The sequence below is a fragment of the Passer montanus genome, unplaced genomic scaffold (genome assembly GCF_014805655.1).
Source record: "Passer montanus isolate IOZ18808 unplaced genomic scaffold, ASM1480565v1 scaffold45, whole genome shotgun sequence".
In the NCBI taxonomy this organism is placed as follows: Eukaryota; Metazoa; Chordata; class Aves; order Passeriformes; family Passeridae; genus Passer; species Passer montanus.
In genome coordinates, this window is record NW_024369373.1 from 5,005,295 (window position 1) to 5,026,109 (window position 20,815).

Here is a 20,815-nt window from a genome sequence, read left to right on the forward strand (position 1 = left end):
TTCTCCAGAGCAGGCAGGCAAACAGCTGAGTTAGCTCAGCACTCCCTGGGGCAGAGCAATAGCTCCAAGATGCATCTCCAGGTCCAGTCAGTGCCTTACAGAGCTGCGTGGGCGTTCCCAGGGACCAGCTGTCATGGTGCCTGTCACAGCTGGGCTGTGTTGCCCACTGAACCCAAGCAGTCCCACTGTGAGTCCTGCAGGTGCTTCTCAAAGTACTCTTAATCCAGCTGGTATTTCCAACAGGGGAATGACAGTTTCCCCAGATACAGAAGAGACCTGCTTTGTCCCCCCTAGCCTTGCCCAGCTGGTAGCAAAGGGGAAAGATCTCAGTCCTCCAGCAGCTCTGCAAGGCTTCAGGCTGATGTTCAAGTCACTCTGCAGTGGGCAAAGAGCAGTTTGGGGCCAGGGTCTTCTCCCCAGGGGAGTCTAGAGCCAGCTCTGCTGACTGCAGATCCAGAGCACTGAGAAGGCTCTTTATATGCCACTGGGAAGGGCTGGTTTGACAGGGACAGGAGCAGTCTGCCATGGAACATCCACAGCTGGCAATTAGAGGAGTGAACCTCAGGGAATGCCTACAGCAAGGATGCCAGGCAGGAACACAGAGCAGGTGGGACACAGGGCACACACAGGGAGGAGGTGGTGTGATGTGGATCGTAGCTGCTGTACCAGGGACCCTTTGTTCCCAGTGTGGGCCGGAGGCAGTGGAAGCACCAGAGAGCAGCACCTGACTGACATACTGTGAGCTGGCTCCAGCTGGGGTGGGCACCTCCCCTCCCTGGCACCCGGGCTGGAGAGCACCGGCAGGAAATTGTGTGATTCGATGCCATCAGCAGCAAAAACAATATGCCTCCTGAAGGAGATGAGCAGCTTCCCCTTCAGACAGGCAGGGCGGAGGGTCCGGCCTCCTGTCAGCAATCTGTCCTCTCTCACTTGCCCTTCTTCCATCATGTTGCTGCTCTCTTCCTCCTTGCAGAGCAATCTCTGCTCCCACATCGAGACAGGGCAAGGCCAGAGCAGCCCCGGGAGGGCTGGAGGCGGCTTAGACCCCTCTGGGGTTCAAACAGGACTGCTGGACCGGGGCCATCGGCCTTTGGAGGAGCCTGGTGGGAGGGGGAAAAAGGGGCCAAGAGCTTCCTCCCCACCACAGAAACACCCAGGTCCAAGTGTGTGTTCTTTGCTGCTTTTTTTTCCCCTTTATAGACTCATAAAGGAAATGTTAAGAATTTGGAATGGACCTTAAAGATCATTCTGTCCCAGTCCCTTTTGCCATGAGCAGGGACACCTCCAACTAGAACAGACTGCTCAAGGCTTTATCCAACCTGGCTTTAAACACTTCCAGGGCTGGAACAACTACAACTTCCCTAGGCAACATGTTCCAGTGTCTCACCACCCTCGCAGTAAAAGAAGGCTTTGGGTTTGGATCATATTTTGCAGCCCCTGCCTGCGTTTGCTGCCGGGTGAGATGAAGGTGTCTGAGAAAGAGCTGGTGGCTGAACCTGGACATCACACCCGCCATCAGGAGCGCGGGAGGGAGCTGGGCAGCTGGGGCTGGCACACCAAAGGCGGCCTTTGGTATATTGTATATATATTGTCCTTTCCCTTAAGACTACCCCGTCACGGAATCCCCGGGGCCTCGGAGCCGCGCCGGGGGCTCCCTGAGGGGGCGCGGCGCCATCTTGGCGGGCGGGTCGGGGCGAGGCCTCGGCGCGGGGCGACACCTGCCGGCGGCGCTGGGCAGCGCGGCCGCTCCTGCCGCGCACCGAGCTCCGCGCACCGAGCTCCGCGTACCGTGCACACAGCTCCGCGCACCGCACACCGAGCTCCGTGTACGGAGCTCCGCGCCAGCCGAGCCCGGTACTCAGCCAGCACCGGCCCCTGTTCCGACCCTCGGCGCGCCACCCTCGCCGGAGGGGAGATGCTCCCCTGCAGCCCCATCCCCAGCTGGGGGCGGCTTGGTTGCCTTTGGGCAAGCGGCACCCCGCGTGGAGCTGTATTTATAGACAAATCCAAGCACAGCGAGGTAGCTGCCTGACTTTTTCCCCTCTTCACTGCACTCCTCAGTCTGTAATTTCCTGTTTGCCTTTAAAGCTATTTTTACTAAGGGGAAAAAAAAGTTAAACATTTTATTTAACAGTTCTATCTGTTCACTAGCAGAATAAAGCAAAGATCGGGGTGAACCTAGCAGGGATCATGGATTAACTCCCCAGCAGCCTGTCCCACCCGTTTGCTCCACAGCCCTTCCATCCCAGCACATGTGGCTGGTGAAGGAGCACCAGCTCCCATCAGCCAGCCCTACACCACAACGTGGGAAAGCTTACCGGCCTTCATAGTTGTTTCTTTTTTATTTCTTTCTCTGTCTTTCTGGGTACCTTCTGAAGCTTTTGCCAGATTTCTCCATAAATAGAAGAGGGTGGGGATGTCTGCTGAAAATAGGTGTATCTACATGCACCTGTGTGGTAGAGAAGAGAATATCCTGGCCCTGAGGACACTGGGATTTCTGAGAGAGCAGGAAGGACCCAAATGTCTAGGAGAAATCTGTGACTCCTGCACAGGTGATACTCCATGGTCCCAGCCATGCCTAGAGGGGGGCTGGGCTCTGAGCCCACATCTCATCCAGCTGTCTGTGAGAGCCTCAGAGACCCTAAACTGCAGGGTGAGGCCTCAGGTGGGTGCACAGCCACAAGGAAACCTCCCCCAGCCAGCCAAGGAGCCAAAGCAAGGCTTTAAATGGTTCTCCAACAGCGTGGGCTTAGCTGTGCTTCAGGAGGCAAATCCTGTGTGCAGGCAGGGATTGCCCTGCATTGCTGTGACAGAGGAAAGCACAGACACAGGCTCAGCTGCTGCAGAGTTTGGTCACCACCAGTACCCTGTGGCCTTTCCAAGCCCTTTTCCTGCTCTGCCCACGAGCTCGGGATGACCTGTGGTCTGATGCAGACCAGACCAGCTGGGCTGGTGTCACCTCCCCAAAGAGTCCTCAGCACCCTCCCTCCCTGTCCAGCTAACCCGCCAACACATTTCATTTACCTTCAGGATGTTGGCCACAGATGCCAGGAGAAGATGAGGTGAGAGGAGCCCAGGTGGCTTCCCCAGGGATCCTTGCCCTCAAGAGGCAATGAGGAACAGCTGTCTCTGGCCGCGGGGAAGATCACAGCTCTGGGATCTGGACTACTCATAAAATCAAAGCCCCCACCACGCTGGCTTCCACTCTGGCTGCTCTGCAGAAATCCCCAGGAGCAGCAACCTCATCACGCAGTCCTCAGGGATCCCTGCAGTTCTGTTTGCTCCTCCAGGGAAGAGCAGGGAAGCCTGAGCCGCCAAGGAAGGTGCGGATCCCCCCGCGCAGCTCCTGCTGACCCGGGGATCCCTCTGCTCCTGCCTGTGCTCAGCCAGCGTCCTCCCTTGCACGGCCGGGCCGCGGGGAAAGCCTTCTGGGGACAGGCACGCCGGGTGCCACCGCCGCTGGGGACGGTCCCCAGCCCTGCGGGAGCCTCAGGGGAGGCCGGCGGGGACAGCCCGGACAGCCCAGGGGCTGGCTCCACGCGAGCCGGAGCGGCGCAGCGCCGAGCACAAAGGCTCTCCCATCCTGGCCGCCGTGCCCTGGAACGCAGCACGGGGACCGCTGCCCAGCGCGGATCTGTTCCTCATTATCCGCCCCGGCTCCGGCACCGCTCCCGGCGCAGCCCCGGCCGCCCGCACCCCGCCAGCCGAGCACACCTGGGGCAGACCTGGGTCAGGGCCGGGACAGCCCTCCCGAGGTGATGCCAGGGGGAAAACGAATTGTTCCCTTCGCCAAGGAGGCTTCCAGTGAAAGCAGGGAGCAGGGATGGCCGCTTCAGGTGCGAAGAGCGGGACGGAAACGCAGAATTCAGGGGAGGTGTTCGGTCTGATCGCTGGTGGGATGGACGTGCAAGGAACAGACTGATGGGTCTCCAAAACATTTGTACCTGATACAATCAGACTGAGCACCTCTCCCGAATTCTGCATTTGTCTTCCTGCTGCTCTCCATGAAATCATGAGCATGGCCAAAGCATCTGCCAGGCTTTATGTGAGTGAGAGGTGAGGAGCTGGCTGCTATTCACTCTCTTCCCCCTGCCTGTGTAGAGCAGTGTGAAAACCTCCCAGGAGGGTGTCAGAAGTGCTCCAGAAACAGAGCAGAATCAGCAACTACACATGTGGGTCAACAGCACCCTTGCTGCAGTGGACAATATGAAGCTGGCAGGTTCAAGAAAATTGTTATTTCTTGGACTTGGTATCTGTGAGACACAACTGGATGCTAGTTCCAATCTGGGGCTTCCCAAAAAAAAAAATATATATACATGTATGCATATATATACACATATATATGTGAGAAACAGCTTTAAGAAGATAAGGCAGAGGGGAGCTGCCAACAAGGTGGCACAAAAATCCACAGCCGAACTCTTCCCAGAGAAGCACTTGGACGAACAAGAGATAACAAGGACAACCTGCCCCAGGGGAAATATTTACTGAGCATAAGGAGAAATTCATTCTGTGCAAGACTGGTTAGCTGTGGTGTGGTTCTGGGACAGGAACAGTTGACAACTCCATCCTCAGGAACATTCCAATTCCAGTGGGACAGAGATCTGAGCTACCTGGTCTAGCTTTGCTACCAGCCCTGCATGGAGCAGGGATTGGGCCATGGGCTTCCCAAGCCCCTTCCAGTCTGAAATCTACCTGATGCTCCAATGTGCATCATGCAAAAGCAGTGTGGTGATTTTAAGAGTCACTTGTAAGATGGCCAACACCAATCCATTGCCCACAGCTCTTCCACAGAGCTGATGTCAGATCTGCCTTACATCCCCTGCTGACTTCACAAGTTTTGCTACCACAGAGGAACTGGAGGAGCTGAGTATTGGAGAAAGCAAATGCCTGTGGAAAAATGTGTGGGTTTAATGGCAGGCTCTAAACAGAAGGCTGGGTGCAAAATGATAGGTCTGTGATAGTCTGCTCTGGGATGGGGTGCTTACAGTCACAGTTGGAGGGCTGTATGTTCTGGGCTAGAGTCTGACAAGCAGCTCCTGTGGCTGTGCCTTACTCTGTCCTGGAGAAGCAGAAGTTTGGGCACATGCATTTGTGGTTTGGCCCTCTCCTTGTGTTTTTCCACTGAAGCACTTTAGTATTTTTAGGCTGAAAGAGACAACTCTGTGCTATGCTGGAAGGATCAGGCCAGTCCTGTGCAGGCAGGACACTCTAAGGTGAAATACAGAGAGTGAAGTACAAGACCAAAAAGATGAGACAGCAGCGCCCAGCCCCAGCAGCTCCTGAAGCTGAGCTGTCAGCTTTCCCTCCTCTGAGGACCTGAAGGATGCATTCCCACCTCTTCCAGGAAAGCACCTGGCCCACACAGCCTGGTGCACTGCCAAGGCAATTGTGGCTGCAGGCAGTGCTGGCACTGAGGTCAGCACACAGAGCACGGCTCAGCCAGCAGCGCTGTTGGGGGATGCAAGGCAGGTGGGGAATGTCACATGGACCAAGAGCTTCCACGGGGGCCAGTGCAAAGCTAACAGGGCTAGAACCTACGTTTGGCCCTGCCAAAAAGGACCAGGGGTTGATGGTGGATGCCAGGTTCAATACAAGACAAACATCTGCCTTGTGAATCAAGTAAACCACATTTACTTTCCTTCAGGAAAAGCGGAGACCAGGAGATCAAGGGGGAGAGCAAAACCAGCACACACTGATGGAAGGAGGCTCCTGTGACCCAGAATACCCCAGAACAGAGCCCTTTAAAGCGCATTTTTGGCAAGGAGGGAGAGCATGGGAAGATGTGGGCTCCCAGCAGGCTGGTGGCTGTGCAGCCACAGCTCTGGGCAGAAGAGCCTGGTCCCTGCTGGCTGCTCCCCCTGCACGAACTAACGACGGCTGCAGGCACGCATCTCTTTGGAAAGAATTTCACATTTTCCACAAACTTTATGGAAACCAGGAAATCCAGTTAGGCACATCAACAGAGTGGGGGTTGGGGCCTCGTGTGGAGAAGAATGGAGAGGCATAAGGACATGGTGCCTGCAAAGGAGAACTGAACCAGGATGGGCAGAGGTTCCCAGACAACAGACAGACCAAACCACAATCTCTGCTCCAACTCCAGTTTATTGAACATTACAAAATACTCTGCATATATTTTCACATTATAACAATATCCTTGCAAATAATATATTAAGTCTTGAGTCATTTGTGGTGCCCATGGCTACAGAAAACACTGACCCAACTAGAGATTTAGTATGGCCCAATATCAGAAATCAAAACTAGAATAAGTCATACCAGAAATGCAAAACTATATAAAAACCTTTTAAAAACTTCATGCTCATCTGGTGGAACAGGTACAGAGCTGAAGGGCCTCTGCTGAGCCCTGCTGACAGGGCTGGGAGTCCCACCAGCTCACCTGCTCCACACTGGACTCACCCACCCAGTGCATCCAAGTGTCCCCTTGGCACCTGCTGTCTCAGCACACCCACAGAGCTGGAAAAGGCAGGCTTTTATCTGCTTTGGAGCATTAACAGTCCAAGACTCCTTTTTCCCAAAGAGGAGTGACCCCCAACCCTCCTGCTCTGCCGGTGCCCAGCCATTGTGCTCTTTTGTGTGCTGAGCAGTTCTTGGGGTGCAATTCTTGGCCCTTGGGGTCACACCAGAAGTAATTCATCATGTGGGCCACCAGCTCCCACCACCCTCTGAGGGGGGAACAGGGGTGGCTGGGATGCAGCTGTTGGGGACAGACCTTTGAAGATGCACACTGGTCACACCCATCACTCCTGTTCCTGATGTACATTCATACCTGCTGCTCGCTCCACTCCTTGCACCATGACCAGTCCTCCCAGCTGATGCACCCCAGGCAACCGGGAGACTCAGACGTGGGCAGAATGAACACCAAGGATGCTGTGCAGGGCAGCTGCCTCCCAGTACAGCCAGAAAGCTGAACACTGCAGCTGCTGGGAGCACATCCAGGGGACGGGTGGCAGCAGGGTGCTGTTAGAGGAGTCCCTGTGCGTACAGGTTCACTAGCCCAGCTCCTGGTGGAGCCAAACCCCGGGAGCGCTGCTCCCAGTCCTGAGAAAGCACGGCCTTGCCTCTGTGGTGCCTCCATAACCCGGGGAGCACGGGGCTGTCGTGGTGAGGAGCCCATCTCTGAGCTCCTGGCTGCTGTGAGGAACCAGCACTGTGGCCACCTTGAAGTCAGTGGCTCAGTCACTGAGTGTGGGTGGGTTCCTGTGCACCAGCACTGCTCTCAGCCCTTCTCCCAGAGGTCTCCTACTCACAGCCAGGCTGGAGACCAGCTCTTACACCTGTGAGCAGCCACAGCCCATTTCCAGCAGCCACCACCTCAGGGCAGCACAGCCATGATAGGATCAAGTCTGTTCAGGATCCCAGCTCTGGGAGAAATATTTCTAACCCCCAGCTGCAGAGATGTGTAGGGACCAGAGAGGAAGAATGAGGTTTGGGATCTGTGCCTCTGGGTGGACAGGGGCTGGTACCTGCTGTCGCAGCACAAAGACCAGTTATTGTCCAGGTTTGCATCAGCAGGTGCATGGGCAAAGCACACCCTGGAGAACAGCTCCAGGAGGAATACTGGGTTCTCCTGCCTCTCCTGGAGTTTATGGAGACACACACAAGCTTTGCAGTGCAAGACAGAGCAGTCACCAGGCCATGGCCTGTCTGCAGCTCTCAGCCCCTTCCCAATCTGCAGGGTGCCTCAGAGGTGGCTTGCTCTGTTGAACATCAGCCACCTGGGCTCTGCAGAGGGTGGCATCCTGCCCTGCTCCTCTGTGGCCATCAAAGGCTGCAGCTCCTGCTGCTCGGGACCGTCCGGGCTGCTGTCACTCTGTGACCGGCCGCTCTTGGAGATGTGGCTGGGGAACTGGAAGCAGGAGCTCTGCTCTGGCATCGCCTGGCTTGCAGACTGGGGCTGCTCCTCCAGCACAGGGCAGGCAAATCTCCTGTGCTGAGGTCCGCTCTCGATGCCTGGGGGGGAAGCGATGCTCTCCAGGGAGGAGATGCTTTGGTTCCACGCCTTCTGCATATCCACTGGCACAATTTTGGTGGTCTCCGAGGAGACATAAACAGCCAGATCAGCCTGGTCTCCTTTCCATGGCAGCTCCTTCTCTGCCAAGGTTGGCGATGGAGGGATGATGCAGGGGCTGGGGCAGACATCCAGGCTGCCTGGAGATGCAGATGGAGGGACAGTGAGAGGGAGCTTGCACAGCTCTCAGTCTCTCCTTGGACCCTGCAAACATTGCAGAACCAACCACTACCAAATGGCCATAGAACCCTAGAATCTCCTGAGTTGGAAAGAACCCACAAGGATTATGGAGTCCAGCTCCTTGCCCTAGACAGGACAACCCCAAGAACCACACCATGTGCTGGCCCAGGGATGCAGGACACAGGGAGGCTCTGCCATGCCTCCAGAGGACAGTGATTCTCCCATTCATGCTCTGTGGACTTTGGTTTTGCCCAGGCCAAGGCAGCTTTGCTCCCCAGGCAGGGGAAGGATAAGGTACCCGATGGCAGCTGCCCTGCATGGAGCATTGGTGCCTACCAGGAGTTGTCTTTCCCTGCAGGACCTCATCAGTGGCTCGAGCAACGAACACAATCCCCTCATCGTCCTCCTTCTCCGTCTCTGAGCTGTCACTCTCTTCCTCCTCTGAGCTGACCATCACCAGGACAGGAGCTGCAGACAGGACAGATGGAAGGGCTTGGTTTGGTGCTAGCACAGCCCTGGTGCTGTCATCCCACCGAGCTGGCAGTGGGCAAGCACAGCAGGTGCTCCCATCCCACGCCACCAGGTCCCCCTGCCAGGACCTGCCATGCTCACCTGCCACTGGCCTTACCTGCATCCTGCCAGGGCACATTTCTGTGAGTCTTCCCGTTGGGTGTCTCTTTGGTCAGAGAGATGTTCTTCTGTGAAAGAAGAGGAACTGGCAGGGACCTGCCCTGTGCAAAGCCCTAAACCCAAGAGGTGGTCCTGCAAGCCAGCCAACACTGGGCATGCAGATTCCCACCCTGACTACATGGCAGATGGTTTCTAGTCCTTAGGCTTTGCATCTTCATGGCCCCACAAGGAACTGCTCTGCTGCAATGGTTTCAAAAGCCTCCAAATAAAAGAAGATACCTAAGGCTCAGTTTGAGGTGCGGTGCCACACTTCTGAGCCTGGATGTGCACCAACACTGAGGCTGCTTTATGCTGAGTGCTCTTGTAAAACAAACCTGGGGCTCCTCCAGGGCTTTGCTCAGTGAAGAGCCACCCCACTGCACTGATGGCATGCTGGGGACACATGGACACACAACACCTGCATGCTCACATGCAGCATCAAGAGGACTAAGAAGAGATGAGCCACTTTTCCCTCTGGCTCTGGAGCTGCTGATGCCCTGCAACACTTCACCTACACCCCAAAAGGACCTCTCTTACTGATTCTTGGGGTGGCCAAATCTCAGACTTTGAAAAGAACAGAAGCTTGGGGACAACTTGCCTTTTTCCTGCCTTTTTCCTTCAGCCTGGCCTTGCTCTTGGAGGAGCAGACATTGTGCTTTGTGGACTTGAAGGTCTCCAGACGCCTCTTCATGTTCTGCCGGAAGATTTCTTTATCTTGGCGCTCTTGTTTATCTGGAGAGATGAAGTGACGGCTGTAGCTGGCCTTGTACTGGCCGAGGGAGAGGCAAAGAGACACAGGGTGAGCAGCTGGCCCCGCGGAGCACGGTCCATCCCCGCTCCTCCTGCGGGTGCTGCTCCCCTCGGGGTCAGCCGCACGCCGTGGCCCGCGGTGCTCACCCGCCGCCGGGGCTTGTAGAGGCTCCCGCGCAGCACGTGGTGCATGGCAGCGTCCTCCTTGTCCCGGCGGCTCCGCACCGTGTCGATCACCTGCAGGTCCAGGCACGCGCCGCTCCCGCTCTCCCTCCTGCGGGGAGATGGACATGGATGGGTTGGGCTCCATGCCAGCCCCCTGCCAGCCCTGGTGCAACCTGCCCCCAGAGAAGAGGTCCAAGGAGGTCTGTGCAGGAGCTCAGAGGGATGGCTGTACTCACAGGAGGTTTGTGACCGATGACTCTGACATGGACGTGCGGCTGGGCATGGAGGGCAGCGCCAGCTTGGCAGCCGAGTGCACGTGGCCACCCTGGGAGGTGGGAGAACAAGGATGGCATCAGGACAGCAAGGACCCAGCTGGGATGGGCAGGTCCCCACTGCCTGGCCAGAGGGTGCACATATGGCCATCCATGAGGGGAACCTCTCCTGCCAGGGCCATCCTGCTGCCCGGACACCACTCCTGCCTGTACCTGATCTACAAAGCTGATAGCATCCCGGATGTTCAGCTTGTAGTAAACATCCCAGATCTCATCCCGCAGCCTGTAGGCCGATTTCCGCATCAGGAGCTGGCTCAGGTATTTCTTGTCAAACTGCTCCCACCTGCCATGAGATGAAGACAGAGGCAGCTCAGCTCCCATGGGGTACCATGGCCAGGGATATCTACCCACACAAGGCTGCATGTCCCAAGTATGGCTGGGGCTGGGCATGCAGGACCTGGCTGTGCACAGGGACACACTGCCAGGGAGAGCAGGAGGGGAGGGGACACAGTGACCCTTCAGCCTGCCCAAGGGGAAGCCAGACACCATCGGATCTGTGAGAGGCAGTGGGAGTAGAACTGGGGCCACCCTGCTGGAGCACTTCCCCTGCAGGAAACAGGCTTTTTGCATCCTTTTCCTGTCCCTGTGCTGCAGATAAACACTGCCCAGGCAGGAACAGGGCTGTTCCCTCCTCAGTGCCCAGAGCAGTTCCGTCCATGAGAAGGCAGAGGGCCGTTGCCACCAACATGGACACCCCAAGTTCTGACCTTGGCAAGCAATGCCAGCTCCACATCATCCCAACCTGACCTCTCTCTGGGATGCTTTTTTGATCTTGGTCTGCTGCACAACAGAAGTCTGATGGTACCTATCCAGACTGATGGACAGACATACAGGCTTCCTGGTCCTGCTGCCCTGTCCACAGCAGGGGTGTCCTCCTGTGAGAACCCCAGGATGTCCCTGTGGCTGGCATGCATCTCCACTCACTAACAGTCAGCAGAGGATCCTGTCCAACACACTCACTTGTCCCGCCAGTAGTGGTAGCCGTGGTGCCCCACGATGTCCTCCACCGCTGCCAAGATGTGGTCAAAGGCCTTGAGTGAGGGGAAGAGGGTGAGTGGTGGCAAGGCTGAGGGTGCCCTGGCGATGCCAAGGTCATACCTGGCCCTCACCCAGTCCCACACGTGAGGGGAGCAGGCAGCCTCTGGCACTATCACTCACGTGCTCATGCAGCTCCTCGTTCAGCGTGGGTTTGTGGTGGTCACTGCGCTTCACCTTCAGCCACGTCACCAAGGGTTTGATGGTGAGGCCCTAGAATGGCAGGAGAAGGCAAGGGAAAGACTGGGAGGGCGAGAGGGTGCATGGCTGGGGCATGGGGAGCAGAAGCAGCACGAAGTGACTGGGGACAGTGGCTGTGCCAGCCACGCATGCCCCGATCAACCCAACCCCTGTGCCATGGTGTGCAGCCCCAGTCATCCTTCCCCTAGACCATATTCATCCTCCCTGTAGCTTCTCTTCCCAGGGCACTGAACGCCAGAGCTGGGGCCCATCAGCAGCTTTGTAGAGAGAGCAGCCTGGACCTTGGAGCTCCTGGAGCCAGTCCCAGAACAAAATGCCAGTGGGAAAAGAAGGTGAGCCATGGTCCCACCATCACAATAGTCCCCATAGTGGTCCTGCCCACCTGCTGATAAGGTGTCAGAAAGCACCAAGGACCAAAGGTCACTTGAAAAATGATATTTTCCCAAAGCACATATCCCCTGGCCAGGTCGGTGGCAAGAAAGCAGCACCGGAGGAGGGCACAGTGCCCATCCTCACCTGCACAATGACAGTGAAGAACACCACCACGATGGTCGTTGCCACAAAGTAGTCCTTGGCTTTCACCTTTTCCCTGTCCAGCAGGATGACCAGGGCGAAGGCCACGGCCCCACGGAGGCCACCATATGACATGACCACCTGGTCGATCCTGTCCAGGGGGATGAGGCGGAAGCGGTTGAGCACGTATGTTTGGAGAACAACACCTGGGGAAGAAGGAGGAGGAGAGCCTGGAATGCTGGGAGAACCCTGCCTGCTCCAGCAGCACAGCACAAAATCCCAGCCAGGATCCATGGCTGGCCTTGTGCTCCAAGCTTTCCTGGGCAATCTCCCTTTTTATCATGAAAAGGGCTGTGTGCTACCGACCATATACACAGCAGGACAGACTGACCCACGGCTCTGAAGAGCAGGATAAAGAACAGAGTGCCCAGCACCAGAGCTGTGTCCCATGTCCACTTGGAGGTGTCCACAGCTGAGATGCCCAGAAACATGAAGATGATGGTCTCTGAGCTGCTGGCCAGTGTCTTCATGGTGTACTTGACCGTGGTGCGGGATTTCTGGGAGATGTTGGCTTCCACGTACTTCTTGCAGCAGATCCCACAGAAGGTGACTCTGCAGAGGGGCAGGAGGAGATGGCATGGCCCTATGGCAGGATGAGGAGTGGGTCTACTCACTGCCTCTCGCTGCTCGGCACCGCCACCCCAATCTCCTGGGCTGCCCTGGGGTAAGCCAGTACTCACGCCAGGATTGCGGAGAGCGAGACCATCTCGGCGGCGAGGTACGCGACGTAGGCCAGGAGGAAGACGAAGAGCGGCTCGATGATGCGCACGCGCTTGGTGAACCGCGTGATCAGCGCCAGCAGGAAGGCGAAGAGCAGCCCCACGGCTGTGCCCCCCAGGCTCACCAGGAAGAAGGAGGCTGGTTGGAGGAGAAGACTCATTGGAGCCATCAGGAAGTGAGCCCAGCTCCTGTGCCCCACAGCCGTGCCATGCTGGGCTGGCCAAGCGCCATGTTCCCACCCAGGTCCCCTCCAAAGCATCCCATGGAGCACAAAGCTTTGGATGATCCCAAAGCATCCCCTGGAGCACCTCTGCTGTGGGGGCAGGCTGATGGAATTGAGGCTGTTCAGCCTGGAGAAGATCCTGGGGAGACCTCAGAAGCCCTTCCAGTACCTGAAGAGTACTCCAAAAGAGCTGGAGAGGGACTTTTGACATGAACATGGAATAACAGGACAAGGGGGAATGGCTTCAAACTGACAGAGGGCAGGGTTAGATTCTTCACAAGGAAGAAATGCTTCCCTGTGAGGGTGGTGAGGCCCTGGCACAGACTGGCTGTCCTATCCCTCTAAGTTTTCAAGGTCAGGTTGGGGGGGCTCTGAGCAACCTGGTCTATTGGAACGTGTCCCTGCTCATGGCAGGGGGTGTTGGAACAAGATGGTCTTTAAGGTCCCTTCCAGCCCACACTATTCTGCAGTTCTGTGCTGATGGCAGCATGTGACACATGGGGGTGACAGAGCTGTGGTGCTCAGTGCCCACCCCACAGGACAACGGCTCCTGTGCTTGCCCTGCTCCACTTCCACAACAGAGGAGGAGGTGGAGGGGCTGGTGTGGCAATTACTCACCTACCCCCTTCACGTAGTCTGTGGCGTGGATGTGCGCTGGGCCCAGCTCCACGAAAGAGTTGAAGACCTTGTACAGCACCTGCAGGCAAGGCAAACCCCTTGAGACACCCAGGGCATTGCCCTGCCTTGAGAGGGACAGGAAGGGTCCTGTGGAAGAGGCATTTTCCACCCCAAATCTGTCAGGTAAGAGCTCATTTCAGCGAAGTCTCCCACGGCCAGGAGAGAGGAAAGGCCAAGAGAGCATGGTATGGGTCTGCTCCCAGCTCAGGGATATCACCTGCATCCTCTGCCCATCCTGGGGAATTCCAGCACCTTGGACAAGTTGGGCTCAACATTAGAGTCCCCCAAGCTGCAACTCACCACGGTGACAGCATCGTTCAGGAGAGACTCGCCAAACACAATGATGAAGAGGGTCTCATTAACATGGACCTCTTCAAAGACAGCCAGGACTGCCACAGGGTCCACAGCAGAAATCAGGCTGCCAAAGAGCAGGAAATCCATCAGCCCAGCTTCAACACCTGGATCTGTTAGGACAGAAGAACCAAAGTCAGGCAAACCAGCCACCCCAGAGCCCCTCTACCAGTGGGAAACAAGCCTTTCCCTCATCTGATCCCAGTGACTTGGCTGCAGCATCTCAACTGGGAGTGCAGTGGGATAAGGCCAAAAGTGTTCCCAGACCTCCAGGATGCCCCTGGAAAAATGGGACTTGGTGCCTTCTTGCTGCAACATGAGAGGAGCATGAGGGATGTCCCTGCTGGCCCCCAGGTGCATCACTGCTCCTCCAGCAGGCACCACCAAAGGTGGCTCAGCAGCCCCACCTCAGGTCCAGGCATCAAGTGGCTCCTCAGGGCTCAGGAGAGCTCAAAACACAGCCCAGGCCAGCCAGGCCAGCCAGTGGCTCCAGCCAAGGACAGGGAACACACGGCAGCGAGCCAGCAACGCCAGCCAAGGTCGGCAGACAAAAATAGCAAAGACATGAGTCAGCCCAGTGCCAAGCAGGGCCCGCCTGCCCTGCACGCTTGACCGTCCTGCCAGAGCACCATTCCCAGGATGTCAGGACCCTGCTCGTGCTGGAATTCCTAGGAATCCACAGCAGGGAGAGGCAGTGGGCTATGAAATTGGGGTTGCTTTGCACCTCCAACCTGTATTTTGGGGATGTGGGCGAGCTGGGCAGCCCTGCACACCCACCCATGAGCCCGGCCCGGTGCAGGCCCCAGAGCGCGGTGCCGGTGGCGAAGGAGTTCCAGAGCGTGCCCACCACGGCGTAGGTGAGGATGGCACCGATGTTGTCGAAGAACAGCCGGCTGGGCATGAAGTACCCCGAGTCCAGGACGATGGGGGGCAGAAGGAAGAGGAAGAACATGTTGGGCTCCAGCTGGTACTCGGCTTTCTTCGCCACGGCCAACACGATGCCGCCCAGGCCCAGCCCCAGCAGGATGAGAAGGCAGCTCTCCGGGACAACGGATGTCACCTTCCTTGACAGGTGGAAAACTAGAAGAAAAAGAAGAATGAGAGCATCAGCCAAACAGGCACATGGACAGAGCATCCCAAATCCACAGGCTTCACAGTAGAGTTGGGTGATGCATGATGGATGGGAGGAGAACAAGGGAGCACCTATGGAAAGGCTGCTTCATGGCCACATGTGCTCAAAAGACCTTCCAGCTGCCTCCCAGGTCAGGATTTCAGGTCTCTGACTCTTTAGGATTTCCCTCTTAGCCACTGTCTAATAAGCCCATCAGCCAGGCATTTTACTTTTCTTGGCTTCTGGTATCTGCACTTAAAGGTTTAAAGCAGGCAGCGAGCACGTTCACAGTCACGAGCACTGCTGGCTGCTGTTCAAGTGAAGAAATCCTGGTACACCGGGACATGTCACCCCACTCAGAGACAAGGATGCTCAGGCCCGGTGACAGGGTGTCCTTGTTTGCATCCATCTGAGCAAGCAGCCAGAGCAGCATGCAAACCACTGCAGCACAAGCCATGCCCGAGCACAACCTCCCTCAGCACCAGCTAACCTACCTGCATGCAAAAACACAGGCACTTGGGAGCTGCAGATTTAGAGATGCTTGGAATAATCAGTTTATTCCATGCAAGGTTTGGGCCAAATCTTAAGCTGCCGTGGAACAGGATGTATTTTCTAAAGCAAGCAGAGGATGCCCTGTATTCATCCATCACTAATGTGGCAGTGAGCCTGTGCTCAGGCACAAGCCAGCAGAGTGCCATGCCAGCCAGCACAGGGGATTCGTTCCTCCAGGTACCCTTGTCCCCACGTCAGGGTGTCCTGTGTAATCCCAAATCAGTCCAGCTTCCAGGCAGGCAACCCCCATCCCTGTGAGTTTCTCCTCATTAGCACAAGGTGCTGTATTTCTGCTGCCCCTCCAAAAGGGCATTGCCTGGGGAAAGGCTACTGAGTGATTTTGTCCCCCCATCACTGGGTTCTGCCATTGTTTGTGACATCCAGCCCAGCTCTGTTGCATGACTTGACCATCAGATGAAGAAATCTCCTGGGGAGTGGGTTCCTCCAGGCACTTTGAGAGCCACCTCTGTCCTTGTGCACCCAGCAGGTACAAGGGACATCAGGGTAGCTCTGAGCCATCAGTTGGCTGCGAGCCCAGCCCTGCTGCCAACCCCAAAACCCAGTCCCTAAAGCCCTTTAGCTGGACTAAAGCTGCCCACTGCTTGTGCCAAGCTACCCCTCCAGAAGGAGAGTTGTGCTGTGGTCATGCACCAGCCCTGGGTCACTCAGCTGCTTCCCTCCTTTGGAACCCCAATGGACAGACCATAGGGTCTGCCTAGGCCAGGGTGCCCTCTCCAGTGGCACAGACCTGGAGAGGAGCCCAGGAACAGGCAGTACTTCATCAGTAGGTTTCCATGTGTCTATGCCCTTGTCATTCTCCTCTGAACCTGTCCTGGTCCTACTCTATCCTTCTGGGACAGGTCCCAGTGTTCCTGACATGTGGGCAGCCAGAGAACTGAGGTTGTGGCCTCCTGATGTTCTTCCTTTATCCTTTCCCAGCACCTCTTAGGTGATTTTCTTTCCTTCACCACAGCTGAGCTCTGAATTAGCAGAGATAATTGAATGACAAAGATCTGGTTCACAACTAGAGACATCATTGAACCCACCACCCAACGTGCTGGTTAAGGACCACTTTTCCTTCAGCTGAGGACCTCAAGAGGTTGCTGCTTGGCACAGTGAGCTCCATCCATGCCCCAGCACTGGCTCCCTGCCGTAACACAGCAGCCAGCAGGGGCAGAGCAGTGAGCACAGCGGCAGCATGAGCTGCAGCTCCACCACCAAGCACCTCAACAGGAAAGAGCACCCAGGCCAAGGCTCTGCCATAGCTCTGCCACTGAACACCCCAGCCACAGAGCCTGGGGCACCCCCTGAGCCCCAGCCACCCGTGCCCACCGCTGTGGGCTGCAACACAGCCCTGGAGACTGCGGTGATATGGACACTGCAGCCCTCCAAGCAGACCCACAGCCTGAGGAAACACTGGCTGGGCTTCATCCGGGCCAAATTCCTGCTAAATGACCACACGAGTCACTGCAGAGCCCTGTTCACCCCACACAAGCTGCTTGCACCGGTGGACGGATGGTGCTCACTCAGCGCCTGCAGCAGGCTGTGAAGCCGCTTCCCACCCACGGGAACAAAGCTCTGAAGTTTTCAAGAAGGGAACGAGGCGTCCAGCCCCTTTCTGCATTCTCAGGAACATTGCCAAGATCCCTGCTCTCTGCTTCGGCAGCCCAGCTGCATTCCTCATGCTGTGGAGCTGTCCTGGCTGGCTGGGGGACACAGGAGAGCGTGCAGGGGTGCTGTGGGGACATGGGTCCTGCCTGTCATCCATCATGGAAGTGTTCAAGGCCAGGATGGATGGGGCTTTGAGCAACTTGGTCTAATGGAAGGTGTCTCTGCCCATGGAAGGGTAGTTGGAAAAAGATGATCTCTGAAGTCCCTTCCAACTCAAACCTGGAAGGTGTCTCTGCCCATGGAAGGGTAGTTGGAAAAAGATAATCTCTGAAGTCCCTTCCAACTCAAACTGTTCTGTGGTTCTATGATTGATTTCACCAAGCCAAGATTGATTGATTGATTTCTATGATTGATTTCACCAAGCCAGAAACTTGATCAAATAAAGGAGAAGCATCAATGGGAAAGATCATACTTGTCCAAAAATCTGCTGGCTGATGGGGAGAGCTGCCAGCCTCCCCAGGAAATGGCAGCACATGAGCTCCCATGTGTCACAGAGAGCAGCCAGTGGGGACAGACTGAACAAGCTCTAATTTTATACACACTAGTCAAGGATTTCAGCACTAAAGGTTCCCACAGCAACAGTAACTTAGCCACATGTGAATTAACTTCAGAGACATAATCCATACTCAGGCATACATAATAAAGGATTTGCCACTGAGAGAACTCAGGGCCAAAACCTCCTCTGCTCCTCCAGAGCTTGGGCAATGGCAGAACACCTAAACCAAGACATGAGCAGCTGGAGACAGAGGTGATGGGGTGAGGAGGTGAGGAGAGATGGTTGCAATGCTGCTGCATAGAAAAGTATCTGTCTGCTGGCAAACTCCTGCCTGTGGGGCAGCTATGTGTAAGGAGAATGTTTGGGGCAATGCTCATGACCTCTGTGCTCTGAGTGTGGATGGAAAAGGCAGCAAAGCCCGGATGATGCCTCGCTGTGCAGGAAGGCAACACCCAAGCCAGTTTTTCCCTGCCCCGGGTGTTTGCTGGCTTGGGTCACCCCAGCATCGTGACTGCCTCTGAGAACAGAGCCCACAGTGTCATTTCCCCATCACCCGGGCGTGGGGCCCTTCCTCCCCTGCAGTCACAGGGCTGTGAGCTGGCAGGGCTGTGATACCGCAGCGGATCCTCTGCGCCAGCCCACACACAGTGTCCACAGCTGCCACAGCTGGCACTGCCCTCTCTGCTCCCCAAAATCCTCCACCCCTGGTTCATCTCCTCTGTGGGCTCCTGTGCACTGTGGGGACTGCAGGTGCCATCTGTGGGGACACCCATGGCAGGGTGCTGCCTGCAGCTGTGCCTCCAGGTCTGGGTGCCCCTGTTGGCTCTGAGGATCCACTGGACACACTGGATACACTAAACCTCAGCTCAAAGCCATCAGGGTTGTGTCTGACAGAGAGGAGAGTGGCCATCAGCCTCAGGCCTGGAAGAACATGGCAGATCTGGGGATTTGGGAATGATCCCAGCTCAGGCCCCCCTGCACCCACCAGCACAAAATCAGGGTGGCTGAGGGGAGCATGTCAATGGAAACCTGCACAGGGAGCAGCTCTGGGGAGAGGTTGGAGAGAAGACAATAACAGCCAGGGAAAGGAATTTTCTCTCTGATCTTCTGCAGGTAGGAGGGACGCACTCGGCAGCTGGAGGTGGCACAGCTACAGCAGAGTGCTGTATTTTTAAACTCATGATACCTTTTAGTTCATTCCTCGCGAGGTTTTAGGTCTCTCTTGCAAGAAGGCGAGGAAGGAGAGGAACGGAAGATCCACAGTGATGCTGGGACAGGAAGAGGCCAGCTGGTGGTCACAGCTGTGGCTGTCTCCTGTGTAACGAGTGCCGCTGCACATCCCTGGCTGATCAGAGACTCCCCTGCCAAACTCTGAACCCACATTTCTTGATCCAACTTAAAACTAACAGAGTGTTTGTGCCCCTACCACAACAGGGCTCACAGTGGGGTCTCTGAGGAAAAAACCTCAAGGTCACGATCTCATCCCCTGGGCCCAGCACAGCAGGCAGGGGCACTGTGGGGGCCCAGCCCTCTGGGTACCCCTGCCTGGCCCCCACGCAGGGGTGTCCCCTCTGCAGCACCCCAGTGCTGGTGGGGAGCCCAGCCCTGCGCAGCTCTCACACATCCTCATTGTGCCTTCCCACACAGCCTCTCACAGCAGAGCCTCCCCCGGCTGCCTGGTTCTGTGATGGGAGCACAAGAGCCTAAGGCCAACCCCATCCGGAGTGACCCACTGGAGGAGACTGCAGGCACCTGCCATCCCCCGGCTGCTGGGGGCACATCCTGGCACTGGCACCACCGAGCCTTCCCCCGGGGCTGGGGGGGAACAATGGCTTCCAGACCTGCCGGTGACAGGTGCTGTGCCAGCCTTTGGGCACACGGGACATCCTTTGGGGCTTCTCTTCTCATGAACCCTCCATCCTCTGTGCCCACCCATCTATCCATCCATCCCCTGCAGGAAAAAACAGCCCGGGCCCCCACCTTTTCCTCCGGGTGGTGCCTCAGCCCCGCCGCAGCACATCATCCCCGGCAGGGCACGGAGGATGTGGCGTGCTCCCCGACCTCCGCAATCCAGGTGAGCGTGGTGACCAGCCGGGTTTGTCCCCATGACCCGTGTCCCGGCGTGCGGTGACACCCCTCGTCCCGGGTGCCCCCGCGCCCGCCGGGGATGCCGCATCCCCCCTGCCTGCCCGGGGGTGGGCACGTCTGCTCCCGGGGGACCGGAGCGGCTGGGGACATGGGGACACACTCACCGATCTTGGCCAGGCTGGCTACCAGGATCCAGGCGGCCACCAGGCAGGGCGCCTGCACCTCCCGCCACTGCCAGCGCAGCAGCTCGGCTCCCGCCGGGGCGGCGGGGCCGGGGGAGGCCGCCGGGGGCTGCCCCGCTCCAGCCCAGCTCGTCCGCACGCTCCCGGAGCCCCCTGGGCCATGCTGGTCTCCTGTCCCCATCTCAGTCCTCTCCGCATCGCCCCAGTCCCCCCTGCCATCCCCACCCCGTGCCTCTGCTTTGTCTGAGTCTCCCCACCCTGGCTTAGTCCTCAAGCACCCACCAAATTCCCCACCCTCCTCCACACTCAATCCTCAATCCCCCTCCCAGCCAGCCCCTTCCCAGCTGAAACCATCCACCCCTGGCCCAGGTGCTACCTGAGCACCAGCCTGGGAACACCCATGGGGAGCCCCCAAAATTTCTGCCTCCTCTCTACCTCCTCAGCCCCTCTCAGATACTCCCAAAATCTCCTGCTTGCTGATTAGGCCATCCACCATGCCCCATCTCCCACACCCCACCCCTGAGGCTCCCAGTCCAGGAGATCCATGTCCTGGGTGGGCAGCAAGCCATGCCCAAGCAGCCCAGAGGGATGGAATGCTGGGCAGGGGGCAAGAAGGGGTGCTGGCAGAGTGCTCCATGCAGAGCCAGCTCTGGTGTGTGTCCACATGTCCCTGGAGGACAGGACAGGACACCTTAGCCAGAGCAAGACCTCTGGCTGGTAGTGCCTATGGCATGGGCACTCTCAGGTGCTGAGTGCCAGCCTGAGCCCTCTGGCCAGGTAGGAATGGGCCACAGGACACTTCCCTCGATGGC

The 20,815-nt window shown here is 57.1% G+C and overlaps 1 protein-coding gene across 4 annotated transcripts; it reads right to left on the minus strand.

Moving 5' to 3' along the window:
- Nucleotides 1-6,084: 6,084 nt before the first annotated feature.
- On the minus strand, nt 6,085-19,975 carry SLC9A5 (solute carrier family 9 member A5). 4 transcript variants are annotated; one of them, XM_039721087.1, is made up of 17 exons: nt 19,714-19,975; nt 18,920-19,001; nt 14,681-14,983; nt 13,853-14,016; nt 13,493-13,571; nt 12,612-12,789; nt 12,263-12,483; nt 11,875-12,077; nt 11,281-11,370; nt 11,083-11,153; nt 10,276-10,405; nt 10,027-10,115; nt 9,773-9,899; nt 9,474-9,644; nt 8,835-8,904; nt 8,543-8,674; nt 6,085-8,166 (listed from the first exon to the last, which is right to left on the minus strand). In XM_039721087.1, exons 3-17 carry the CDS (start codon nt 14,853-14,855, stop codon nt 7,700-7,702), a joined length of 2,367 nt encoding a protein of 788 aa, XP_039577021.1. In that variant the 5' UTR covers nt 14,856-14,983; nt 18,920-19,001; nt 19,714-19,975; the 3' UTR covers nt 6,085-7,699. The 4 variants fall into 4 exon arrangements, with proteins under 4 accessions (XP_039577021.1, XP_039577020.1, XP_039577023.1 ...); XM_039721086.1 differs by having other exon boundaries at nt 18,920-19,047; XM_039721088.1 differs by lacking the exon at nt 19,714-19,975 and having other exon boundaries at nt 7,940-8,230; nt 18,920-19,696.
- Nucleotides 19,976-20,815: the final 840 nt, after the last annotated feature.